Source organism: Ovis aries, chromosome 22, assembly GCF_016772045.2.
Source record: "Ovis aries strain OAR_USU_Benz2616 breed Rambouillet chromosome 22, ARS-UI_Ramb_v3.0, whole genome shotgun sequence".
In the NCBI taxonomy this organism is placed as follows: domain Eukaryota; kingdom Metazoa; phylum Chordata; class Mammalia; order Artiodactyla; family Bovidae; genus Ovis; species Ovis aries.
Genome location: NC_056075.1, coordinates 51,437,079 through 51,448,532, shown reverse-complemented (window position 1 = coordinate 51,448,532; position 11,454 = coordinate 51,437,079). Strand labels below are relative to the sequence as shown.

The 11,454-nt window shown below is 54.7% G+C and overlaps 1 protein-coding gene across 1 annotated transcript; it reads right to left on the bottom strand.

The window, feature by feature from the left end:
- Positions 1–611: 611 nt before the first annotated feature.
- CYP2E1 (cytochrome P450, family 2, subfamily E, polypeptide 1) lies at positions 612–11,079 on the bottom strand. Its single transcript, NM_001245972.1, has 9 exons — positions 10,880–11,079; positions 9,790–9,949; positions 6,582–6,731; positions 6,141–6,301; positions 5,515–5,691; positions 4,371–4,512; positions 2,268–2,455; positions 1,662–1,803; positions 612–987 (listed from the first exon to the last, which is right to left on the bottom strand). Exons 1-9 carry the CDS (start codon positions 11,054–11,056, stop codon positions 797–799), a joined length of 1,488 nt encoding a protein of 495 aa, NP_001232901.1. The 5' UTR covers positions 11,057–11,079; the 3' UTR covers positions 612–796.
- Between the last annotated feature and the right edge of the window lie 375 nt (positions 11,080–11,454).

Below are 11,454 nucleotides of genomic sequence, written 5' to 3'. Positions count from 1 at the left end.
ACTCAGGTACTGCACATTCTAAAGCTCCGCATCACACCCGCTCAGCCCTCACATCTCTGCCCTGGAGGGGCTGCTCTCACGCCCCTTTTACTGACAGGGAAGTCAAGGCAGGAGGGCTGGGCATACAGTGGTTTTCCTGGTGTGTGCCCGGTGGATGGGGACAGTGTTCTTGTCCAAAATTACTCTTCTGTTTCACAGATTCTCCTGAGATTCAGGTTATGGAGCTGGTTGAAGCCTCATTGCGCACCAGAGTCTCTACCTGCTGAGCACTTCCCCTCGCAGGCACACAGTCAGACTTTAACACCAAGAGATAACATCAGATGTCTGTGATGACTCTTCAGATATATTTCAGTCTTAAAATATAGCACAGGATGATGCTACTAGTGAGCCTGAAGGAAGAACTTCATATCCTAGGGAAGATAGCCAAAGCGATATTAGTTTTATTTTTTCTGAACAACAAAATAACATCTGTTTTCCTCTTTGTGACTCCTTTATAAGACATACTGACTCTGATGACTGGGTAGCTCTATTTTTTCAGAAGTTCACTTTAAACGACACTGACGTGTTCTTACTTATCATGATTTCTAGGAACTCCAACACAAGCCAAGTCATAGTTTGCTCTAATTAGTTTAATTAGTTTGACACAATCTTTTCGCACTTTGCTTTCAAACTCTGTCTGAGGAACGTGGGCTGGAAAGCAGTGTCTCTGGCCCGGCTGGTTCCCTCCGGAGCCTGGGCTCACAGAGTCCTCGCAGAGGGGATGCAGGGGAGCCCAGGGTTTCAGGGCGTTTGCGCCTCACACTTCTGAGCGGGGAATGAGACAGAGTTTGTAATGGGGCGGGATCTTGCCAAACCCAATTGCAATGGGGCTGAGGTCGATATCCTTGGGGTCAACAAGTGACTTCAGGTTAAAGTGCTGCAGGATGGCGGCCAAGAACAGGAACAGTTCCATGCGAGCCAGGCCTTCTCCAACACACACCCGCTTTCCTGGAGGCGACAACGACACTAAGACTCTGCCCCAGGCCAGGGAGCAGGGTTGGGGGGGGGGGGGGGGAGGAGGCCATGAGTCATGGCACCGAAGCAGAACGGGGCCCATCTACCCACTGAACGGGAGCCCAGAGCGGATTCCAGTGTAGGAGGATCAGGGCCTCAACCACCAGCTCCCAACTGCATAAACCTGCGGTAGGTCAGGAGAATCGACTCTGCCAGTGCTCAGCCTGACGTCCTGGGGAAGAAGGGGGCCCACGTGGAAGCCAGTGCTCTCACATTGAGAGTTACAGTTACAGAGTTGGTCACAGACCTTCCCTCGCAGCACACTGACGGGAGGCCTTCCCTGGGGAGGGGAGGCGGCCCTGTGATGGGTCCAGGTAACCGAGTACTAGGTTTTGCTGTGACCCTTGTTTAAAATTATAGAGAGGCAGGCAATATAGCTGTGAAAGAGTTCACCAAGTTCTATTAAACGAAGTAGCTAAGGAGAAAAGTGACTCATCCCCAACTCAGTCTCAGGACTCCCAGTGGCAAGATGTCATCTAACCTCTCTGCACAGGGAAGAGCACGCTTGGGTCAGGCTGGGGTTAGGGGCTCAAGGCAGTCACGTGTGGAGCAGAGAGTAGGGATCAGGGACAGTCCCACACAAGGTGCTGCCTCTGGGTGCTTCTTACCTGCAGAAAACGCCTTGAAATGGTCACTGTACTTGAACTTTCCACTTTCATTCAGAAAGTGCTCTGGCTTAAACTCCTCTGGTTCAGGAAACTCTTGCTTATCATACAAGACAGAGTCCAGCGTCGGAATTATGAGTGTGCCCTGGAGGGAACACAGGCCGCCTTGGTCAGTCAGGTTAACATGTCACAGGCTTTCATCTGGGGGCCCCCAGTTGAATTTTACGTGAGACAAATGGTACATTTCCAGCTGGAGAAGTTTTTCCCTAAGGGCAGATAGCAGGCGGACTCATGACTAGATGGTGATGAGAGCTCCAGTAGCTTCTCTGAGTGGCACATCCAGGGCTGGATGGCACTGTTGTCTGTTCCTGGCTCTGGGACACACCACCACCCCAGCCACCACCTGAGGAACCCCCTTCCTAGACGGCCTCATTTCTGGGGTCACCAGGTCCGCACCAGGCCTGCTGGGGGAGCGGCACTCTGCAGGTAGGGATGCTGGCCCAGCCCCTAGTGTTCAGCAACACCTGCCGAGGCGGGGTGTCCTCGGCCCCATCCCGTTCCCTGGAAGGCAGCTGATCTGCTGGGTGTGCACTCAGGCTCCCATCTGACCTTGGGGATGACATATCCTCTGAACACTGTGTCCTGGGTTGCTTCATGGAGCAGATTGGAGGGAATGAGGTCGATGAATCGCTGAATCTCATGCACCACAGCATCCAGGTAGGGCATGTCCAGCCTGTCCTTGATGGCAGGGATTCGGCTTGGCCCAATTACCCTGTCAATTTCTTCATGAAGTTTCTCTGCCAAGATATGCATGGAATAAATGCATGACTCCAGGCTGGCTCAGCACCCCTCCATAGACCCAGGAGATGTTTCTGGAGCTTCACGTTATTGGCTAATCCATCCACACATGGCAGTAAGAGCTAAGCTGGGTGAGGCTGTGTGCGGTCCACAGCCTTCACCTGTCTGTTCATGGCCTCAGTTCTCTCAGTGGTCACGGCTAGCCCAGTGCTTGTCGTCACACCAGGAGTAGAGAATAAAAAAGGGTCTTGGGGATTTCTAGCAGGAGGAAAGCTCTCTATTAACTGTGACCCCAGGCTGGCTTGTTGCATGCTTCTTCGGAGTATGGATGAATGGAGAATGGAAATAGACAAGCATGTCACACTCCTGAGGGGCCTTGGAGGAAGGACTCTGGAAGCCCCTCTCCTGGCAAAGGCAACAGCAGCCTTTGGCAGTTGCTTTTCCTTGCTAGGTTTGAGGTTGCCTGTGGGCCTTTGTGATATGTTGAGAGGACTACATAGCTCCCTGCAGTATGCTAACCAAGTAAAAAAAGTTCAACACATATAACAATGCAGATGGTATTACTTAGTAAATGGTAAATACTAATACTTGGCAATTGGTAAATGTAAGAAGCCCTACGCGGGGTGCTACACAGCACTCCAGGGAGGCTGCAGTCTGGGGTGTGGGGAAGCCAGGGAGGTGAGGAGGGTCCTCAGCTGGCTCTGTAATCTTTCTTTCCAAGAGCTCTGTGTTAGTACTGCAAAATGCTAACATGTTAAATCTGGCAATGGGTGTATAGATGACTGTCACATTGATTTTCTGCCTTTTTCTCTGTGCCGGAAATTTGTCATGATGAATAAAATAACAATTTTGGGTGCACAGAACGGTACAGAGTGGTCAGAGCTCCTTCACAACTGCCCCAGACCCAGAGGGGCTTTGCTCTGTGGACTCTGGGCTCCTTCCCCTCATTTTTCTATCCGATAGAAAGGCGAAGACCTTGGAGTCAGACGGACCAGGTCTGACCCTGGATGGATCACATACCCATGTTCCCGAGGTAAGAACTTCATGCCCTTTCACATCAGCCTTCAAGACCACAGTGTATTAAAGAGCTAATACCCACACCTGTCACACAGTAGGAACCAAATTATTATCATCAGCAAGAGGCATGGCTGAGGCAGTGAGGGGCTCCTTGCAGTGGGGACCCCCACCGCAGCTGTGAGCCAGCCCAGTGAAAGGTGGGAGCTCCAGGCCTGAGCACTGGCGTGGCTCCTCTGCCTCCTCTTTCCTTAGGGGCTGCTGCTGACCAGCCTGCTGACATGCAGTGCTGTTCCCCTATGGGCCGGGGTGGCGGGTGTTTCTAACGCCTGATGCTCTGTGCATGCAGCCCCCAAAGTCATGCCTGATCCACCCCAAGTTCACCTGGTCCAGGTGCTGGGGAGGAGCCCCGGGGAGGAGGGCTGGGGAGGAGCCCGGGGAGGAGGGCTAGACCCAGGGCAGCAGGCAGACTTGCAATGCTTTACCTGGGGTTCCTCCTGTGCTCCCTCTTCCAATCTGGTGAGATGAGCCAGGAGGTCTTGCCCCTGCCCACTCCTCCCTCCCAGCTCTTCCTGAAAGGCTGGGTCTTAGGGTAACGAGCACGTGCTCGCTCTCTCATAAACAGATCATGTCCTGGAGTGGGTTCTGGCAGTACAGCGTTTCTTCACCGGACTTTCTTTTGCAATCTGGGTGTGTCAGTGGGTGTGGGAGGGCTGAGTACCAAGCGCCTGTCATGTACAAGAACACGTCCCCCAGAGCATTCCTCCAGGGATCCCAGGGGCACTCCCTGTTTTGCAGACAGGAAGCTGAAGCTTAAATGTCCCAGGCTGAGGGACGCAGGGTCTCCATCCACATGTGGCAGCCACAAGGTCCAGAGCCCTGGCCTGTTGCTTGTCCTACCTTCAACCTCTGGGTATTTCATGAGAATCAGGAGCCCATATCGCAGGGTGGTGCTGGTGGTCTCCGTCCCTGCAAAGAGCAGGTCGGCCACAGTCACAGCGATGTTTTCTAAGGTGTACATGGGGTCCGCACTGTGTTTTTCCTGTGGATGAGAGATAGGAACTCAATGAGGGAACATCTTCAGGTGGATGAAAAAGAGACCCAGTGTCCCTGAGCAGAGGCGCACCTGCCCGCCCTGCCTGCTCCTCAGGCCCATCCTGCACAGAACCGTCAGCTCTGTCGCACAGTGAGGGAACCAAGGCTCCCAGAAAAGGGCTGTGGGGGGATGCACCCTCACCTGGCTGTGAGACTGGAGATCCTTCTATGCCACCAAGGGCCCTCCTGGGGGCTGAGGCCCTTCCTGGCCCTGTGCCACGACCTCCAGCAGCCCAGGGCTGACTGTGGGGCTCCTGCAGGGCTGCCCTTGGCCTCCTACTGTCCCTACAGCTGCACCTTTCAGTCCCAGGAAGCAGGTTACAATGGGAAGAGGGGTGGGAGGGGGCCCAGCAGATGGAGAAGGCTCTCAGACAACTGGAGCAAATCTTCCAGGGAAGCCAGGCGTGGCGCTGCAGAGCCTCCTGTGGTGCCAAGGGGACAGAAGTGTGGCCGATCTAGGTGGGGACCCAAGAGGATGTCAGGGAGGTTGTGTTGGGAAGGCCTGCACCCCCTGAGGTCGTGCACAATTTGGGAGTTAAGTGCTGAGGAGGAAGGCTGAGGGCCTCTCCCCAGATGAGACGCAGTCATTCATTGATCAGAAGGGGTTAAAAAACATGGGCTGGAGGGAGCCAGCGTGAAGGTCCCACTCACCCCAATCCACACCCCCCAGACAGCTTCCCCAAGAGAAGCCATCTTGTTGGTGAGCTCAACAGACAGCAGAGTGCAGCATGGCCTGGCAGGCTGGCTGAGTGTCAATGTGTGTGGAGATCACGCTGAAGCCAGCACATGTGTGTAAAACTGAGAGCATCAGGATGTGTGGGCGGCGTGGACACCACAATGCAAGTCATCACATAAATCTGAAAAAAGCACCCCCTGCCCTGCAAGCCTGTCTCATAACAGCCAAGCGCTCAGCTCCGCCTGGTCCGGAAGCCGCGAACTGCGAATGTACCTTAGCCATTTCTATCAGCATGGTGTCGAGGAAGCCTCGGGGGCAGCTGGGCTCCAGGGACTTCTGGTGATCCTTCGTTCTCTCTAAGGCGTAATCTTTTACTTCAGACACGTTTTTCAGTAGCTTTCTATGGCTTCCAGGCAGGTACTTCAGGTAGTCTGAGAAATTATTATAAAGCTGGAAAGAGAGGACGGAGAGAATTTCCTTACTATGCACAGCTTTTTCTGGATGCAATAGCATTTTGTATGCCAGGATAATAACCTTCTCCAAACCCAAATTTATGGCTGTCTATATTGTATTATTCGGAACATTTTGGATGAAAGTATCTTCTTGGGCACCACTCTATGAGGCCGTGTGAGTTCTGTGGTGGGAACATGAGCACATAGGCAGAGGCACTGTCTGTCTGGTGAGAATCAATTTAAAGAGTGAAACGGTAAGTGTCCCAAGGCTAGCTGGGTGGAACCACAGGCTCCATGGAAGTCTCCAGAAGGAGAGTTCATGCTATCTAGTCTTGTGTGCCCGTCTGTCCACACACACACAAGTGGCCCTTCTCATCCTTTTCCTGCTGTAAACCATCAAACTGAAGCAAGGGTGCAAAGCAGGCAAGAGAGAGGACAGCAGTTCACCTGGATCCAGGGGGTGCTGAGCAGGTAGAAGTTCTCATTGAACAGACTCATCAGCCTCAGCCCCGTCTTGTCTTTATAGTCAAAGCGCTTGTGGAAGAGGATGTCAGAGATGACATTGTAAGGAGCGAAGCCGATGACAAATGTGGGGTCAAAGGGCTGGCCTGGAAAACAGGGGCATTGAGAGGGCGCTTGTTGTGGGCACAGCAGGAGGGGCATTTCCAGTGCCTGTGAGGAGACGCCCTAGAACCGAGAGAATTCTTGGGAGGTGGTGGAAGTGTGAGCCACTGGGGTTTTCCTTACTTGTCAGTGATTCAGGATACACCAGCTACACCCTCAGTGATCACCTTACCCCCAGGATCAGAGAGGAAACCGACCTGTGAAGTGGTGTCTGCGGGCTAACTGTCGAAGGAGGGGTGGGTGTGAGCCCCAGGCTGTACGCACCCTGGGTCTTCCTGAGCACGTCCAGCAGGAAGTGGGCCTCCCTCTGGATCCGCTGCTCGTTGCCCTGTTTGCCCATCCCTAAGTCACGGAGGATGGTCAACGAGAACCGCCGGGTGTCCCGCCAGGTTGGTCCATTGTTGAAAATGATCCCTAAGGAGAAGGAGCAGGAGAACCGTTACCACAGACATTCTTCTCAGGAGAAGGGCAGGAGTAATGGGCTCGACTCTGCAGGGGCCACTGAGGGCCCCACTGACCACACAGGAACCAACGCTCCGGTTTGCAGGGAGGCCTTTGGTGTGGAGCCTGGTTTTCTCTGTTGCCCATGTAAGCTCCTCAGTCATAGCCTCCTTGCTTCCCTCACTATGTCTTGCGTCCCCCCACGAGAGGGGGACCGTGCCTGACTACCAAGAAGTGCCTCCTGCCTCTTTCCTGCCTGCTGACTAATTTCCTTTGAGGCCATTTTGCTTTCAGTGATTTTTTTTTTTAATGCCAAAACATTTTGTATTAGGGTATGTGGCTCAGCTGGTAAAGAATCCGCCTGCACTATGGAAAACCTGGGTTCGATTCTTGTATTGGGAAGATCCCCTGGAGAAGAGAATGGCTACCCGCTCCAGTATTCTGGCCTGGATGGACTGTACCGTTCACGGGGTCACAAAGAGTTGGACAGAACTGAGCAGCTTTCACAGGAGAGTAGCAACATGGCCAGTTAGCACGGTTGTGAGAGTTTCAGGTGAGCAGTGGAGGGACTCGGCCACACAGAGACACACACCCATTCTCTGCAAAACCCCCCTTCCATCCAGGCTGCCGCATCACACTGCTTTCAGTCGTTTTTGACCTCACACTGCAGATCCCTCAACTTGCATTTCGTGGCTTCACAGCAAGTCCTTACTAAAATCCAAGGTTCCAGCCAGCAGACCTCGAGAGCTGGGAAGCCCTCAAGCTGCTTCCCGCCTGCGTGTCCAGGTCTGAGGAAGGCCATGGCCCCAGTCTTTCTTGAAGGAAGTCTGGCCAGGCCCAAGAGGACACCTGGCTGGCCTGCAGAGGAAGCACCAGCGGGGCTGGGAGAAGAGGTGTGTGACCCAAGGAGGTAGCCACGCGGACAAGCCCGTGGACAGAGAGCATGACCACTGGTGGGTGTGTGGGCATGGAGGAGGCCCATTTACAGGTACTCTTCACCAAGTTAAAAGTACAGGTAGGACTGACCTCAGGGTCATGTATTCAGGTGCCCTGGCAATGATTCTTGCAGGACATCGTATTATGGGCCAAGTGGAAGCCGAGTATGCAGCAGAGCAGCCCAGGAGGGCACCTAGGGAAGGGACATTCCAAACTCACGGCTGACTGCGGCCTCAGCCTGGCCAGGCCTCGGGCGGCTCTGGCCCTCCACGTTGCTGGCCCAGGACAGAGGGTGGACAAGCAAGGATGGCAGGGATCAGGGAGTGTGTGCTGAGGATGCTGGAGGATAGGGCAGAGGCTGTGCCCTGAGGCCTGAGGACCTGAGACGCTAGAGGAAGGGAGGAAGGAGAGGGGCTGGGGGACCACTCTGAAGAGCGCATGGTGAGGAGAGGAGGTGGTTGAGGAGGGAGGGGTGGGGAAGAGGGGAGTTTAAAAATGTTTTGGGGAGAATTGTGTAGAAAGAAAAGAAGATACAGAAAAATGTGAGAAGAGACAAAGAGAAAGAGAGATGCATTGGCAGAGATGGTGAGACACAGAGGCGTGCAGATGAAGAGACAGACCCCAGAGAGGCGCCATCACCTGGGACCAAACAGGCAGAAATGGAGGCAGGGAAGCTCCCCTTCCAGAGCCTGGCAGACTGACTGAAGTGATGGGCGGCCCTCTCAGCACACTGATATGAAGCCGCTTCTCCACACTACGATAATCGAGGACATTCATGTCATTATTCCTGGGAACCATAGACCTGGTTCCAATGCCTGGTTGACGTGCAGGGTCAGCCCTAGGCCGTGTGGGACAGGCAGGGGGTAGCCAGGCCCCTGGTGCCCCAGCTGCAGGATGTGGGAGCCGGCTCCGCCTGACCGCCTTCAGGGGCACGCGACTTGCCCCAGGGCTCCCTGGACGCCCCTGACCGTGATAAAGCTCCGACTCCAGAACTCCTGCCTTCCCGGGGCTCTCCTCCAGTAAACCTCCTCTGTGTAAATGACAATGCTTAGGTGCTTAATTTGGTTTCAGGAGCTCCTAAGAAGAAAACCAAAAGCACAGTATCTGAGAGAGACAATCAAATGCCTCAGAAATGCAGGCTGGAAAAATGCAGCAAGAGGTCCACACACAACTGTCAGCACAGCAATTCGGAAATCCTCCGCAAAATGAATGAGTTTTCCAGAAGCTCATCACCAAAACTGACTCAGGAAGAAGTGAAGGTTCCAAGTTTTGTGGGTAGAAGGGACACTGTTTCACCCTAATCTGCTTTAGAATCTCACTTAAACACCAGAGAGCAAGCGGCCAAGGACAAGCGGCTGAGGTTGGAGGACAGCAGGGGCCAGGAACCTTCAGAGCTGGGAGGGCAGGAGGGGCACCCCCACCAGCCAGTGTCCCCCACCCTGGCTCCAGGACTTCCCAGGAGACACAGATGGTGGAGTCTGAAGTCAAGACTCTGGAAAATACTCCAATAAAGACCAGTTAGATCCCTAGGCCTCCTCCCCTGCATAGGGAATTCTTGGGTCTGGAGCCTGGGGGCTGGGAAGGGCAGAGGAAAGAGGGGTCACAGGGACATCTCAGCACCCTCTTCCTGATCTAAGAACAGCCCCGGGTGGGACATCAGAGGCCCCCTCAATGGAGAGGCCGGTGCCATTCATGGGTGAGGGACCTCAGTAGATGGAGCCCCCACACCCCAGAGCGGTTGAAGCTGTGAGTGGAAACAGCTCCTGGGAGAGACAGGGGACCCAGGGAGGCAGAAAGGTCTGTGGAGGGAGGCACCGCTGGGCCAGACAGCAGAAGCACCTTCCTCTGGCCTGTTTCTCTACGAACAAGTCTGTCTTGCTGGTCAGTGGGTGGATGTTCCAGGTCTTGTCCGCTCTGGTGTGCAAGGCTCACACAGTAGCTTTCATCAGCACACGCGGAGCAATGGCCGGATGAACCGATCCTCACCTGACTTGTCTGCGGATCGCGTCACCTTTCTATCTTTAGCAAGCTGTTCCTGTCACCTCTGGGCCTCCCTCAACATCTCCCCAGCACCCCGACCCCGAGCAGGACACACCGTTGTTTTTGTGCACCTGGAACCCAGGGTTTTCTCCTCTGCCAGAAAACTCGTTCTTGTAGTCAAGCAGGACCTCCTTCACGGGCTTGTAGCCGTGCACGACCACGACGCGCCGAGAACCCAGGTACAGGGTGAACACCGGCCCGAACCTCTCTGCCAGCTGCGGAGACAAACAGGCCACGGGGTGAGCCGGCGCTGACTCCAAGAGGAGGCCCATGCTTCAGCGTGATCCCCAAGGCCGCTGTTGCTGACCAGGAGAAGCCAGAGCTACCTGGGGAAGGCCTCCCACGGCGGCTTCTTCTACGGGGAGCACATCCCGGTGCAAGCACCTGGGTGCACCTCGTTCCCCTCCCTCCCAGACACAGTTAACTCGGAAGGCCTGGCTGATTCCTCCGGTCCCCCCGAGGTCTCCCCGTGTGACTGCCCCCACCACCTCCAGTCTGCTGTCCCCAGTCCAGGTCCTGGACCCTAGGATGCTGTTGGACACCCTGGATCTGAACTGTCCAGAGTCCCCAAGCCCATCTTCCTCCCTGGAGAGAGAAGCTCGTCAATGCCTTTTAAAGCGCTCTGCGCCCTGGGACGTTCTTTTGCTAACTCTTCTAATAGATTCATCAACGCGTTTAGTTTCTAGACTTAGGAGCTCATCCACTGGTCACAACAAATGCAGTAAGAGGTGTGTGGGGGGCGGGGGGAAACACCTCCCTTTCCCTCTGTTCTTTGGCACCTAAGGAGAGCTGCAGACACCCAGCCAGTGTGCATCGGGTGTCAATGCAGGTCTCTCTCGCATGGCAGGGGCAGGCGGCAGCAGCCACGGCCACACTGGGCTGGCCAAGCCACCCAACGACAAGGCAGTCGACACTGCTCAGGCAGGACCTCTGGGGCCAGCCGTGAGCGGCGCCCACTGAGCAGCGCGCCCAAGCTGCAGCAGCAGCTTAACGTCTCGATGATCACTCTTGGGTGGAACTGGTAATTCAGTTGATTCACAACAAGCTGGTATTGAATTATAATTTGTCTGAGAGTGAGTTGAATGCACACATATTACATCTAATTTCTGAATTCTCCCCCCTCAAATCAACAATATTTCTCTTACCCTGGTGAAGGACTTGGGAATGTTCTTAATATCCAGTTGCAAAAGATTCCCAATGATGGGCAGTGGGAAAGGGCCAGGGGGCAGTTTCCAGCTGCTGTAGATGTGTTTCCAGATGGAGATGAGCAGCAGGGCGGCCATCCACACCAGCAGGGCGACCGTGATGCCCAGGGCGGCCATGGCGCCCGTGGGGGATCTGCCGACCTTCGAGGATGCTCCTGTGGAGAGGCAAAGCTTTTATGACACATTCTTGAGAAGGAGGGTGAGCAGCTGACCAATGCCACCTTCCTTGTCCTCCAGCCCAAGATATTAGTTTATCATTAGCTGCTGTTGGCCATCATTTCAAAGGCTGATCCCTTCAGCGGCAACTCATCAGAGCTTTATCCAGGAGCCCACATGGCCAGGCCTGGGCTCTGCCAGCACGGGCTGCTGACACCTGCACCGATATCAGCCAACACAGCACCCAGCGGGCTCCACCAGCCCATAGGTCAGAGCGCGGGGTGAGGGCCTGCACTCCCTTTGACATCGGGCGGACAAGGGGGAGTAAGGTCCTGTTTACATGGGTCTGTTTCTGGTAG

Bases quoted from the DNA above. Each gene is read 5' to 3' on its own strand.
- CYP2E1 (NM_001245972.1), bottom strand. From the start codon at position 11,056: ATGGCCGCCCTGGGCATCACGGTCGCCCTGCTGGTGTGGATGGCCGCC. The intron at 5,692-6,140 runs GTGAACTGCTGT...CTCTCTTTCCAG, and splicing joins TCAGCACCCCCTGGATCCAG to CTTTATAATAATTTCTCAGA. The intron at 1,804-2,267 runs GTCAGATGGGAG...TGTTCCCTCCAG, and splicing joins GAGGATATGTCATCCCCAAG to GGCACACTCATAATTCCGAC.